The sequence below is a fragment of the Gymnogyps californianus genome, chromosome 1, assembly GCF_018139145.2.
Source record: "Gymnogyps californianus isolate 813 chromosome 1, ASM1813914v2, whole genome shotgun sequence".
Lineage (NCBI taxonomy): Eukaryota > Metazoa > Chordata > Aves > Accipitriformes > Cathartidae > Gymnogyps > Gymnogyps californianus.
The window spans coordinates 87,018,716-87,034,267 of record NC_059471.1 but is presented as its reverse complement, the minus strand read 5'-3'; the positions used below and the strand labels follow the sequence as shown (position 1 = coordinate 87,034,267).

The window sequence follows — 15,552 nt, the reverse complement described above, 5'->3', positions numbered from 1 at the left end:
AATGATACTCAAAAATTTATTCTACAACAGGAAAATAGGCTGCATTTATGTATATGCTTCTTTAGAAAATCTGCTCCTATAAAAGCTTAGTGGCCTCCTGTTAACATTTCAAGTGACGGCCACCTACAGATGCACTCTTATTCAGATGTCTTTTTTCACCATCGGATATGTGGAAAGGAAGAGACAATGTTAACAGATACAAAGTCTATTTTCACACATATTCATCAAATGTGTGTGAGTTCTTTAACATAAAAAACTGGGGGACAAATGTAACGCCTAAGCTACATATAAAATTCAGTCTTACGTGAGGAATGACACTGATTTCGGTAGAGCCTCCACCTGTAATATGAGACAGATAAAGCCAGGGATGGAAAATAGAGAGATAAATTTCAGGCAGAATGTATTTTTGGGCAGCTGTGTTTACTGAAGCCTTCAAGTAGAAGGATCCTAAAACAGCAGCCAAGCTAACAAAATCCCCACTTTGTTTGTCACTAATATTTCTGGCCCCCGTTAAAAATGAACAAAGAGTTGCATGTTCTAATATTGGGAAAAAAGCTTGCTCAAATAATAACTGCCAAGTTTAATCATACTTTATATGCGATAATATGCTATTAACAATATGGTTTTCTTAGAAATGCACTGCATATATTTTCAAGCACCATAAGAAGATAATTGCAGGCAAAGGAGACAATTCTTTGTTTTCCCCTACTCTGCATTTAGCCGGCACTAACACAAGTTATGCTTTCATTAGTCAAAATAAATTCACAGCCACTGAAAGAACCACAAAGAAATCTCTGCATGCTTGTGGAGATTACGAGAAGTGAAGCAAGTGTACGCATCCGCTTTCTCAACGAGAGGCCACAGAGCAAGAGTCTCTTCAAAGACGCCCTGCCTCAACAGAAACAGCTCTAATGGAGTCTCTTCTGGCAATCACAAAACAAGAACTTGATGAAGCTAAGCTACACAGAGTAATAGCTTGTCAGCAGGTGTTCGAACTAAAGGTGGTGGGAGCTATTAATAGACATTTTACCTGCTAATTACTTTTCTGTGGCTTCACATGACAGTGTGAGTGATGAATTGCAGCTCTTTTCTTCACACACTGACAAGCAGCAGCTCTAATCACCACTGATGAGTTTTGGGGTTTTTTTTTGGTGAGGAGAGCCAGCCTAGTCCTTCTGCCAGCCCATCCTTGCACCAGCACCACAGGGTAGGAAGAGAGTTCGCTAACCAAACTTTGGAAGTAAAGTGAAATTTTCTTGGATTAGCTTGATCAATGTTCATTAGTTGTTACCCCCTCCTTCCTCCGATTAAGAAAAAAATAAAAAAAATCAGAGCTCATTTCATCTCTTTCCTGTGTTAAATTCAGTTAACCCTTGCTGGCAGGGAAGTGCACGTCACACTGCTAGCACAGGTTAAAAAGTAAAGTGTTCCTAACTCATATAATGCTAACTATCTCTGCTGGCTCAGACGGGGTGTCTAGAAGCTGCTGAGATCTTTAGTTTAGGGTATTTTTATGCTGCCCGTTGCAAATGCAAAGACATCTCAGCTAAGTAAAAAAGCCAAGTTCAGATACCAAAAGTCGTCCAGATCTAAACACACTGCAATACGCAATACAGACATAGCCACAGTCCCATTAACAAATCCAGAAATCCCTTAGAACAGATGTCTTGATCACAACTTTTATGCAACCACGAATGCCTCTACATTTCCAAGCACAAAGGCCACATCAAGTTCAATGACATCGTTTGACCCCTACAAACAGGCCAAGATAGAGAAATGAGAATATGGCCCCTCTGCCTACCTACCTAAATGACTGTTCCTTATCTTCAGCCCAGAAAGCTGCTGGAAACTATGTGGAGCAAAGGGTATGCAGCGACCAGTGCTAACTCCTACTGAAGAGACACAAGATGGGAACTGAAAATACTACTGTAACACTGGTGCTTGGGGGCAAAAAGAAAATAAAAACAGTTTCTCCAGGCAGGCAGGGCAGATAGCAGTGCTTACATCGATTAATTTCTGCTGGCCCTCTGGAGAAGGCAACCATGACTGTATAAACTACGGAAGACAAACGTTTATTTTTCTTTGGCAAATGTTTGTTGCCACACACACAAATATTGATTTTTAAACAAGGGAAAAAATGGCAACCTTTTGAAAAGACAAATATTATAGTTTAGATAGCTGTACTGTGTAATAAATTATGTGCAGTGTATAAAAAATTATGTGTAAAGAAATGTAACTTCTCAGTTATGCCTGATATCTCTCTGTAATATGGATAACAATCACAAGGATGAAATCGTAAGTTTTCTCTCTAATGCAACTTTTTAAAATGTCTTTTTCCACTTATTTACAGACTGAATGCAGGAACTTTAGGCAAGAATAGCATATGACTGCTAAGAAATTGACTTAAGATAACCTCAGGTAAGCTTAATTCTGCTCCTCACTATTTTTCAGTGCTTTCACCTTCCATATTTAATTCTTGAGCATCCTTTCTGTATGTATTATTTATTGCTTTTAAACAAGCAACCTGGAAACAATAAAGTTCATAGAGTCCTCAGTTCTCGGGAAGCCTGGGGAAGTTTTTAAATGAATAAGCAAAACAGTGTCACATGGATACCATGGCACGTGGCAGCCATTTCAAAATCATGCCTCAAAATTTGGGGCGGCCAAAAATTCACCAAGAAAAATTCCAACCTTTGTCTCCGAAGTTGTTTTTAAAAACGAACAAAATGCATCTGAACCTCATTCTCCAAAACATTTGGCTGAACACATCCCACAAAGTATGAGGCAGATAGCTTACCAGCCCAAAGCTGCAAGCAACTGAGAACACAGCTTGTCATATGGAAGGTGCCTTATGTAACTTTGTACCTCATCAGATCTGCCTACAACATATATTTCTAACGGCCGTTCTTCCAGTGTCACGAAATGCCAACACTAAGGTTATCTCTCCTTCAAATAGCACTGACATATGAGGTAATTTAGAAGTGCACAACACATGATCCTTACACATCTGTTTCATAAACACAGAATAAGTAGATAAGGAGAAAAAGCCAGATAGCTCAAATGACACTTATCATTTACTGCAATTATTAAACACATACTGATTAAAAGGCAAATGGTTTCAAAGAGTATAAATATTTGTTCTAAATGTTTACAGTCAGAAAAAACTCAGGTGCATGATACTTATAGCCCTGCAGAACCCAGGAAAGATTCATAATCATCATCATCATCCCCTTTCCTGAAAAATGCCCTTCTTTTTCTGCAGCACAATCAAGCAACACATCAAAAAGCCAAGCCTTGGTCATGCTTTGTAGCACTAATAGAGCAATTATATAAACTATTCTTCTTACTTGTATTCAATCAGCAGACTCTGCAAGACCAAGTGCTCATTATTTTTTTGTTTTTCTACTTTCTCATGTAATTTTGTCCCTAGCCAGCCAAGTGCTCTTATTTCTCCAGAATTCAAACTACCAGTTACATATTCAGTTACCTGCATTTCACAAAGTCTTCAACAGCTAATCAGCAGTTTCAAAAAAAAAAAAAAAAAGGAAAGAGATTGTTATGAACACACTACCTCTTTAAAACATTTTACATTGTAACAGCCCTTTTTATCCAGTCTGCTTTTAACTAGGGGGCTGGATCTTTAAAGGTCCCTTCCAACCCAAACCATGCTATGACTCTATGAACCAGGGCATATATTTCATACTTGCCCAAAACTCCAAACAGCTCAAAGAAAAAAGCAACTAAGAAAAGTATCTAGGATCCATAACTGATTCTCAAGGCGGGTGGGAGGAAGGACATTCACCCTTTGCATACAGACATATTTACTGCCTTTGGCATACCACAGGGTTTACTGCAGTTCTGTATAAAATATCTACTAACAACAGCAACAAACATTTTCAACATGATCTATTCATTAGCTTTATTGATCTGGTGATGGACTTCAGGATTTCCTTCTCTGCAGTTAAGTTAGCTCAAGCTGAAGACAGGAAGGCAGATGATGCATAAGCAGAACTTTTAACTTGCAAAGGGCAATAATAAAAAGGGTAAGTAATTTTTATGCTATGAGCATGCAGAATATTAACAATAAATCCCAACTCCAGTACATACAAATCTCCATTCCGAAATGAAGTCTTCCTCATTTAGCACTACGGTGATTAAGTCTAATATTCACTATTACTGACAAAAGTAGTTTTAAGATCTGACTAGTGATAAGGGCAAAGGAAAGGATTTCTGTGTGAGAAATGGCAAGAAGATGAAATTAAGATAAAAGGCATAATTCTTAAGAGGAATCGATTCATTCATGGGTAAAGTAGGTCTATTTTTTACATTCATTTGCATATAAATGTTTTGTATTAGTGGTAAAAGATAAGTAATTTCATGCTGTTAGTGCACACCAATGTTTTCTCTGCCACATAATAATGCTATTTCATCTGCTGCAATCTTCTAGCCTTATAGATTCAAATATACAGTGTATAATAAATTCCTGTGCAGCCATAGCAGATTTAAATAACTAGAATGAAACCAGTACTGAAACCAGTATGCTGTACAAAGCAAAAACTGTTTTGTTTTGTTTTTTAACCAAACTCTATTCTACACAAAGGCAGATCCCCTGAAGAAGTATTTTGCAAATTCACAGGGACTTTACTAAGTTCTCTGTTTAAGAAAAACTTTAAAGCATCCAAACGTTATTTGTGAAGTTTTCTAAATATTCTTATCTTCCCAGAACAAAATATTTCCCACTTTAAGGTCTCCTTTTAAAAAATACTTGAAAATGTTCAAAATCAAACGAAACTAATTTAATCTCCATGCAAACAAAATGTACGTGATATTTTGGAGAAGTAAAGCAAAAAAAAAAAAATCCTCACGCATTAAGGCATTGTGGTAATATGTCAGGTAAACTAGGTCATTTTCTTAAAGATGGAAGAAGAAATCTTTGGCTGTGCAGTCTTCAGTCTTTGTATTCTCCAGGCAGTGAGGCAAAGGGTAGCGTTTTCTGGGAAAAATATGATACCAAGGACACATAAAATTTAGAGTCCATGGACACTCAGCAAAATATGGTCATACCCAGTTTCGATAAATGAAACTCCATCTCCTGACAAACAGATGATGGAAAAAGAATTACGTGCATTTCTTTGCTTTCTGCAGCACAATCAGTTATTTCAGGAGCTACAAGACCTCCAGATGCACTCCGAACTCAAAGACTGATACAGTGATCTGATGGCATTGTCTAAGTAATCTGTTCTTCAGTATGCATTTCTCTTTTCATAAGCATCACCTCCATCTTTTCTCAATTTACTTTCTGTTGGCATTGTTAATTCACATCCAGTTCTTAAAGCAACCATCAAAGAAACAAGGCTAGTCACATTTTATGTGTGGATGAAGGTCTGCTACACTGTTGTTTGTTTACTGATGAAATGTAAAGCAGTCTAGCCTAGTTTTACTGGCACACACATACTGAAAAGGATCATGTTGAGGCTAGATCTGGGTGGTAATTTTTATAACTGATGATCAAGTGTATGTTTTATTACCTGGGAGTAGCCTGGACAAAAAATACCATGGTACCTAACTCAGCACAATTTCTCCTCTATCTCTAGAGCTGGACATGCAGTTTCTTAGTTTACCATTTTTCAACCAGTTTTGAGATGTCAATTATTTTTTGAGATTTTGTAGGTATGAATAAACATGCACATCCACATCAAGCAGGCATCTACCTGTTGGTGCCACCAGTGTGATCTCGGTTTCATGTTCCAGTTTGAACAGAAAGGGAAGGACAAGAGATGTGCCTTGCTGGAAATATAACTACTCTACAGGCATATATCCGTCATGGTGGTTTCTCAAGGACTGATCGAAAACCATGCAACAAACTCTTAGCAGCAACAAAATACCATCACAGACCTCACTACTTCTTTCTTTTAGGCACAGAGAACATTTCATTTACCTTGCCCTTTCTGACATACAGATTTTATAGAACACAAAACTGCACCGAGGCAAGATAATCTATTGAACATGTTCCCACCTTCACAGACTGAAGGAAAGAGGGAAGAGACAAACCACATTAGTTACATTGCCCGCTCTCTCCTGGAGCACGTTCAGTTTCAGTGATGGCATGCGGTATGTACGCCCCCACCATTATTAGTGAGCGTGACCTGTAACAGCAGTAGCAGCTGGGCAAAAATATTTATTCCTCCTTCTCTGAAGCACTATAGGAAAAGAAAGCCTGTGAATCTCACCTCCAGGATGTTTGCTCTTCTGTCAAGAGCACAGTATGGCCGGCTGGCAGCCAAGACAGACTCTACTAAGATGGATAGCACAGGCCACCATTTGTTCTCTGATCAGCTAACGAGCACTGGAGCATCCATTTGTTGCAAGTGCTTATGACAGGAGGGGAATACTGTGAGAGACCATAGCCACACACCCAGCTTCTGTCAAAAATCAATAAAGAGCATCCTTTAAATAGTGCTATCAATCATAACTGGTTCCCAACTATTATTGCGACAAGTAGTTTGTCTATTTAGTGCTGTTCAATAGCCTCCACTTGGGTTAAGGAGGTCCCATGCTCTCTCCATACCAGCCTAATATGCTTGTTCAGGCTCTCCACTTTCCTCTAGGAAGAAAATGTTGCCCTGTGAACTACAGGCATGCAACGCAAGCAGCTGGTTTGCCATTTGCCATATCCACAGCTGACAGGGCAGAAACTGCAAGTAGAAGTTTGCCCCCCAAAAATGCTGGGAAGGGGGGGCAGGAAGAAAGCAGCTCTTAAAACACATCAGCTATCAACATTGCAGAAGCTTTCCTCATTGATGGCAACTCTGTCTTGGAAACTCTCCCCTGCAGAGTGGGAGCAGGAATGAACAGTGGAAGGTGGTTCTGTCCCCCTCAATTGTCCTCAATGCCAAAAACTGTTTAGGTGGTCACACACTAACTCGGAGAGAATGGGGAGGAGAATCAGAAGTGTCAATCGTTTTGTTTTTTAATGATTAGTTTAAAATCAATCAGAGATTATGCTTGCAAGGCAAAATTAACATTACTATTCCTACCCCATCATGCCACCCATCATCTCCAGCATCCAAACAGGTGTTAACTCAGTTGGATCATACACTTGTAACTCATGCCAAATTCTGTCATGAAACCTCTGTCAAACTCCAGTGAAACAGAAAAAATAATCAGATAATTTTCATTAAAAAAACCTTGCACAGTGACTACCTGCACTAGCAGTTATCCTACGTTGGAGAGTCATAGGCTTAAAGTTCTCCTAAGCAATACAGTCAACATTAGAGGCTAATCAGAAGGATGGGCAAGCACTAAGCAGGACAGATACTTACTGATGCAATAAAAAAAGGAAAGCCTGTAAGTATAGAACCAGTATAGCCAAAAGGATTGTCTCTGAATTAAATTTCCTAAGAGGTTTATCTGATTGGCAAACAATAAATTCAAATTAAGGCCACTAAAATCAATATAACAATCACATTTTGTATCCCTCAGGAGCCATCAGGAGCCAATTGTGAGACTGCAGAAACCTCAGTTTAAATTAGAAGCTGTGATCTGAACACATGCTATTGTATTTCAGTGATGAAGTTTTCTTTAAGACAAACTCGGAAAAGCAGACAACACTGTATGCGCAACAAGGACCGGGAAGGTAGAGACTTGCTGCATGAATTAAGGATGCAGTGTTAGCCTTTGCTACTAATTCCTTATTTTATATTCAACTTAGTTCCATACACTTTTGCCTAAGATAAGGGAGCTACAAAGACAAGTTGTGTTTGTTTGTCTAAAGATAACATCCGTAATTACATACCCGGGAAGAAAAGAAATTTCAGCTAATAAACAAGTTTTTTTCTGTGAAAATAGGTTATTTGTGAAAGAGCCACAATCTGTCTGCCTGTGTGCCTGGGAAGAATGGTCATCAGTGTTCACCCTAACTTAGATTTTGTCTCAGTTAATTAAAGTATTTACTTTCTTGTTTCCTTTTGCACTGTCTGATGAGAAAAGTACTTTGTGAATAAATCTATGTTCCCTTCTATATCAGTAGCATTTTTTTTTTAGGATTGCATCCTTTCCATTATTCAAAAAACGAGTAGATGAGTTAACTTACCGCACTGAGCCACTTCGCAACATTCTTAGAAATACTACTCTAAAGAAGAGAATCTAAGATGTGTTTAAAACCAAATGTCTTCCTGTATGGAAAAGCTTTTCTCCCCTTTTTTACTTTTTCTTTTGCCCCTGTTTTTTTTTTTCTCTTCTCTTCATTACCCCTCACTTCTATCTCCCAAAGATGCAACAACAGGATATTCAGAAAAGCTGCTGCATACTGAGAATCCACAAGCCCTTCTGAAGAGCTTTTCAGCCTACCATCTTTGATTGCCTCTGCTGGGATTCAGCTTTCTTAAAGCTGCTTCTGAGGCTTGGAAAAGTAGTATGCATTAAAAAATCCACAAAACACCACTTTAGGCAGTCAAGTATATCTTAGCAGAGCTGTTGACAATCCTTCCTACAGTGGAGAATGCAGACAGTGTGCCCAATCTATCACTAATCTTTACAGGCATACACAAAAAGTTCATAAGAACGGTGAAGTCAGCACCACACCCCTCACCGAGGGGATAATCCCAGTTATGCATGACGCGACCTGACTGAAAAGACCATTACTAAAATCCCTCTGTATGCTCCATCAAAGATGTATGTATTATTTACACATAAGATAATTATTTCAGTACTTAATCCTTTCTACTGTGAAATACAAGCAGCTATGTTTCAGCAAGCTCAAATAATCATCTAAAACATAATTTGCATGAAAGGATCAGTGAAAAATGACATGGTTAATATCAGGACATTTTGTTTGTAAAGGGCAACCGGCACTCAATTACTGCTTTCACATATATAACTGTTTTACATTCCAAACCAAACCCAGTCTAGTTCTTTTGTGATTTCAGATAAACTTTTCTTCTATAAAGACAGATATGCAAGCCTTAAATCTCTGATACCAATTTATTTAACAAGCACCATCCTATTTGCTCTTTATCTTGCCTCTGGTTTAAAATGCTAAATTGTTCATACATTACATGTCAGGAGTTTCTTGAACTACTTAGATAAGTCTTTAGGACTAGAAATTTGAATACACAAACTGTGAACATGCAAACACTGTTCACTCCCCCCACCATTTTGCCCCAAGAAGTTTACCAGGGCGCAGAGCAAGTCTACTGCTTCCAAGATAAGCTCCTGATGGCCAATTCGTGTGACTCCAAGATCTTCCAGTTCTTGATGAGTAATGCGTAGTAGCTGGTCGCCACTAATCTTCTCTCTCTCAAAGTTCTTTATATATTGCTGCAGGCAATCATCAAGACCTGCAGAAACAGGATGTAAGAAGGGAAGACAAAAGTTAGCAACATTTTGTACTGCCACAGGAAGTAAAAATGGGCTGGAACCAAAAATCAAGCCAACAGAGGATACCTGCCCTATCATTAAGAGAAGTATTTCAACATTACAAAAAACGTAATGCTACCCAGAAATCTTAAGATTTGGAGAGCTGTGGTAGCCATGGCTTTTCCACCTGTGAATGATACCAACTGCTCCTGAACCCCGAACAGAGCCCTGAGTTCTTGTAGTATACTGCGCTATGAATGCCTATCTGGCAACACCTAGTAACAGGTATGCTAGCAATGCCTCCATTACATCTGGGAGGGGAGAGGAGAAGAGGGAACAATGGAAGGGAGGAAGACTTGCATCCTTCTCTGGGTGCAGCATATCAACAGATGCTGTTAATTATTACAGCACTGTAAGAGACTGGAAACAAGGGAAAGCATTTGTGCCAGAGACAAATTCTAAGGGAATAATGGGAGTGTGAATATGCCTAACGCCATACATCCAGGAGTGACTAGCTGTCAGTGCCTCTTAACCTCACTCCCAGAGTACCTCTGCCATGGTAGGTCGCATGACGAGGAGGGGCTGCTAGAGATGCCCTCAGCTAGGAACCTGTCTCTTCATGGGACACTTGACTACAGTGCCCCATGCAGTGACACACAAAACGGCAGTGCCACATCATAGCGTCTCTCCTACTCCAAGACCGTTCATATGCTGCTGAGCTACCTGAAAGTTCACAGATCTTGCCAGCCCCTAAAACAAGCTGCAAAGAGCTCTACAGAACAAGAAAGGCGGTAGCACTGCAAATGTGTAAGCTGGGCCCCGACTGCAGCAGCAGATCCAGCTCAATGTACCTGAGTTCAGAAACTGTAGGGAGTCACTCACGGCACACAAATGCTTACTGAGCATGAAAAGACACTAAAATCAAGACCTGGGTGCACTCCCCAGAACAGAGTAATCGGGGAGCAGAAACAGGCCCGTTGTGCCAAAAAAGATCCTAGAAGTGCAACACATTTGCTCAGGACATGGACTAGTGCAGGGTTGTACAGGATCAGGTCCTGCTTTGGGAGCCACCCCTATTCTAGCTATTCAGTTTGATTTTCAGTCTAATGACATGTAGCTGACTACACATTTTTGCCTGGAGCAAAGAGCACTGCAGAACGTTGAGATAATCCATCATGCATCTCTTCCCCACCAATCTTTGCCTGAGGGCCAGACCAGTACAGGGAAGCTCTGCAGCGTGTGCATCCCTGTGCCAAGGGGATGAGGAAGACTCTTGGGTATTTGGTGGTCCATCTAAAATTCGTGTCTGAATACTTTCCGATGGATCAACATGACTGCTACCGAGTAGCAGGATTTGACAAAAACCTGAATGCATTAATTTAGCTGCTTCTTGAGAGATAGCACCTTTCTGATAGTTGTCTTCAAACAATCCCTAATGTTGAAAAGACTTCTGCTCGTTAAGTTGCAAGGAAGTGAGAACATTTCTACTTGCTAATGAAAACGTCTGAAAAATCTGAAGCTACACAGAGGAGAAAAGATCGACCTGACTGCTGAGCCCCAGCTGTCTCCTAAGAGCCACAGCTTATAGCATAAAGCTTCTCTGAAACTGGTTTTGTTGCATTTTTGGTTCTCATTCACCCATTTTAGGGTGTAGCCACACCTCCAAAGAGACTGACATGAGGAACATGTTGGTACTGCAGGCAGTGATGCCGCAGTGCCAGGCCAGCCTGCCATTCCTGGCTTGGCCCTTGGGCAAGTGTCACCCACACTCTGTCCCTGCTACAACACACCAGCACAATCTTCACATGGCTTTAACTTCTAGAATTCACACACCAAAACTAAACTACGCGCAAACACGCTGTAAATCAAATACTCTAGGCCCAAGACACAGGAGCAGTTCCCCAATTCTAGCAGCCTCCAACCACATCCTTCCAGAGCCTGCCGCCTGATTTCCTGCCTTCGAAACAAAGCCCCTTAAAGATCTAGGTTAATCAAGCATTTGGAGTTATGCCTTCCATTCATTTCCCTTTCTAATCAAATAGTTGCTCAAATCAGTCATATACTCTATTACAACATATTAACAGAGAACAAAAATGGTGATCCAGGACTGATCATGTATCGCATCTTGCCACACAGCCTGGTTCTCAGATGTGCTTGACCGGCTTGTGAGGAGCTAAAAATTGTTTCCTAATTCTCCAACAAAGAAAATACAGATGGTTAAACTTTCAGTAAGAGCAATGATCTACTAAAGCTTTTATTCTCCTAAGTTCCATTCTCCTACAGTAGGGGAAACTGAATTATCAGAACCACCAAGACTGATCCATAAAATGACTTGGTTGCCACACATATGCACGGAAAAGAAGACAGGAAGACTCACTGAGGTCAAAACAACACAGCCTGCTGCTTTGTGGGGTGCCCCACTGTACTTTTGATATTTTTTCCCTTTGTACTTAAATAATGAATACTTTGCCCTTGGCATTAGAACTGCCTGTTAATCAAAAGTAATGTTTCACTGTAAAACAACACAATGCATGCATAGTCAGTGTAATGTACAAGGGGAAGATCTTAATTTCTCTCTTTCTTAGACACCATTGCTTCAGAACATGTCAAAGAGCATGAGTCCTGCATATTCCCAAGGCATTTCAATGGGAGTCCTCAATTCATCCAAATGCAGCCGTCTCTCTCTTACATGCTAGGCAATGCTCATCATTATTAGCAAACAGACAAGCAGCAATAAAGATCAGGTATTCTTCTCTGCTTGACACCTGAAAGTAAGGCCATTTACCAAGTCCCAGTGCTATAAGAACTCATTTAGACATTTAAATTTAGGTTGCAAAAGGAAATAATTTTTCTCAAATCTTCTTGAATCCACTTTACTTGTTCACACACAGAGGACACCATTATCTTGAATTATCTGATGTGAGCCTTCTTGATTTATTGATATTTGTACCTATTTTCTCCCAAAGTCCTTCTTAGCCCAAGTTTTCCATCTGATATATTAATTGCATGAACTTTTACAAGCACAGTCCCATGTATAACGGCATTTATTTTTTGAAAGAAATTGAATATTCTTGACAATACATAAAACATTTCATCTAAAAATGTATTAAAAATAGGCCATAGATGTGTTTTTGCTAAATGAATAAAAAAGAAGGCAGTAAGTACTTCTGATATTCCTGAACTTAAGTCCCACACTACTTACATAGAGTGCCAAATGAGAATAATAACATTAAAATATTCATCGTCATCAAGTATCAAAAAAATGAATTCCCAGCTAAGAGACTAGCAACACAAATCCAGAATAAGACATGACAGATGCACTTAATAAACACTTACTGACAGTTAATTCTAAATAAAGCCATTACTCTTCCTCCTCCTGCTATCTATGTATTTTTGTCATTCAGATGTAATCTAGACGGATGCATGTAGATCATATAGGGTAAAAAAAAAAAATTTAAGACAACAAAAATATTACTGACAATTGCTTGACTCACCAATGTCATAAAAACTACAGCCAGGAAAGAACAAAATAATTTAACTGTAGATTGCGTGACATTTTCAGTATAGCTTGCCACAATTACTTCCCCTCATTCCCTAAACAGAACATCCTTTTAAAGTAATTTATTTCTGTCATTCTATTTCTTAATTAAAGAGCAGCAATTCTTTTTGTAAACAAAACTGTGCAGAGATAGGAAATAATAATAATACAAAAAGGCCGCCAGCATTCCTCACCCACACCTTTTGTCCCCAGAGCCACAGCAGACAGTCCTGTTTGCCAGCAGCCGGCCAGCCGCTGCTGCATTATCAACAGGAGGGGAGCTGCTGGGAACGGGCGTTCCTGGCCGATAATGCCATTTAACTTGGGACAGGACAAGATGTACCAAAAAACACCAGGTGCCTGGGGTCAATGGAAACATCCTGGAAGCTAACGGGGAAAGCACAGCTTTCTTAAGAGCACTCTGTCTTTTACGATATTCCCGCAAGTCCAGCATCCACCCAACCGCAATGTAGTAAGAAATTTTTCTAGCTGTCAAGGTTTGCTCTGCTTCTACCCCCAGATGCTCTCATATCAGAGGATGTCACACAAACCATGTACCCCAGAAATCCCAGCAAATAACTCAGTTTGATGTACTATTCCCTGGTCCTGGCCGTGGGTGCAATTAAGGTTGCCAAGCATCCAGCAGTCCTGGATATTTCAAGAACAGTGGCCTCTGTCCAAAAATCAGTTTCGTTATTACATTCTGGATGCATAAGGTCCCATAGTATATCAAACAGGTTTTGTGATGTCAATACACAAGTAACAGTCTCATATTCAACAGCTCTGCTCCTCACCTAAAATAACCCCAAGATTTTTTAAGTATATGTAAAGGCACAGATGTTCCAATAATAAGAGAGTTTAAAGTAAAACTGTGTGATGGTACTCCTCTTCCTTTTAGACCTACTCTTTAAAGGAAACACTATATCATGTAACTTTTTTTTCTTTTTTCTTGAAAGATTCCTTGTCTTGTCCTCCAGAAATAACACAGACCTCCAAGGACGCTAACTACTCAAGAAGCATTCTCCTGCCCCGCATGTTTTCCACCTGAGCTTATCAACCACAGAGTCTGGCAATGCTGCCCAAATCCCACTATCCACTCATTACCTGGCTAGTTTGATTGGGGCCTAGAAGAGCATTTAAGATGTTAAGTTAATACATTGCATGTCTTTGTCAGCTGGCATACCCCTGAGGTGTTACGTACACAGATGGACTATTCCGTGCATTAACAGAAAAGGAGCAACTCTTTTCATTAAGTTTAAAGCAAGCTCTACCTCATCTGTGGGACTAAACAAATAAAAACCAATAGCAAACATAATGAAAGCTCCTCCAAAAGAAACTGCTCAGAGGAGTCAGTGTTTTTAACATTAAAAAAAGACTTCTCTAGAAAAGTTTCTCTTGCAAGTAGAACATACTGGAGCTGGTTTTTTTCCCCTACTCCGTCATTGAGTTCTACCTTGTGTGGGCCAAGTCAGAGTTCATCAAATCATTAACAATTTTTAATTGCTCACAGATGCAAAATGGGGCAGACTTCTATGCAATGAATTCCTTTTACTACAACAGCACAGTAGAAACTGATCAAGAAATGTTTAATTTCATTTTTTTTACTCAAGCGATTTTCTGGAATAAGATTGAAAGATGCAGCGCTACCCCCCAGGGAAATCTTCCATGCTTGCAACCTCCTAACTAATAACACAACTGCACACTTCATGATGTCTCCGAGGTATTGTCTTATTTTGATGTGTGTAACAGGTTACCTTTTGAAACAAGCAAACTGACAAACCGCCCTGTAATTCAGTGTCAGAACAGGTTATGCACATCTGCGGTAATTCAAACTCAAATGACCCTCTCCATGAAATATATCCTGAGGTTCTGATCCCATAGTCTGCTCCTCCTCTGCAAGTAGTTCAGTCTTTCCTCCCACCTCTAAGAGACTAAGAAGTATTAAAATAGACCTTTTCTGTGGCTAGGTCTGAACTAAAATTTGTAATCAGCTGCTCAGATATACATGAGAAGACACAGTTCTAAAAATAGTGGCAACTAGGTAGAATATTCTTCCCCAAATTGGAGGCAAAAGAATTTTTCCTTAAGATTGGAAAACTACAGTGAAAATAACAGAGCTTGTGTCCTTATCAGCCTTCTTTTCAGTCTGGGGTTAAGGGAAAGATGATGAACATTACAGGTTTAACTATCATACCTGAAACTTTGACAAGGGAGTATATTTTTATGCTCCCCTGGTAAATCAGAATGAGGATGCAAACTGACAACTTCCCTTGGCAAGTCCCTTTTCTGTAAACCCAGCATTTACTGAAAAGCAGTAACATACAAACAATACATGGAATAATTTTGCACAGGAGGGAAAGACACACAGCTTTCTTAAAAAACAAATGACAGGTTTGGGGCTTTTTCTTTAAATATAAGGCAAACAAATTCTTCTTTCAATCTGAACAGAAAGAGCATGCCCTATCTGAACTCCATCAGTTTTATGCCTTAACAAATACAAATTCAAGCAATGGACTGTAGCACAGAATTTAACAAGTCATTAAAAAAAAAAATTAAACTAGAGTTTAATATAAGCTAGGCCTTTATGTAGCACTATCCAATGCCTTTTCAGATTGTAAACTATTACTTGCAACATTTTTACCTAAACTATCATGATG

General features: G+C 39.4%; 1 protein-coding gene across 4 annotated transcripts in view; it reads right to left on the bottom strand.

Moving 5' to 3' along the window:
• CNKSR2 (connector enhancer of kinase suppressor of Ras 2) overlaps positions 1 to 15,552 on the bottom strand; it is a 221,156-nt gene that overhangs the window by 173,203 nt on the left and 32,401 nt on the right. For all 4 annotated transcript variants that reach the window (XM_050894846.1, XM_050894853.1, XM_050894859.1 and 1 more), the window contains exon 2: positions 9,175 to 9,338. In XM_050894846.1, the coding sequence (XP_050750803.1) occupies positions 9,175 to 9,338 (164 nt within the window). The remainder of the gene's footprint in view (positions 1 to 9,174; positions 9,339 to 15,552) is intronic.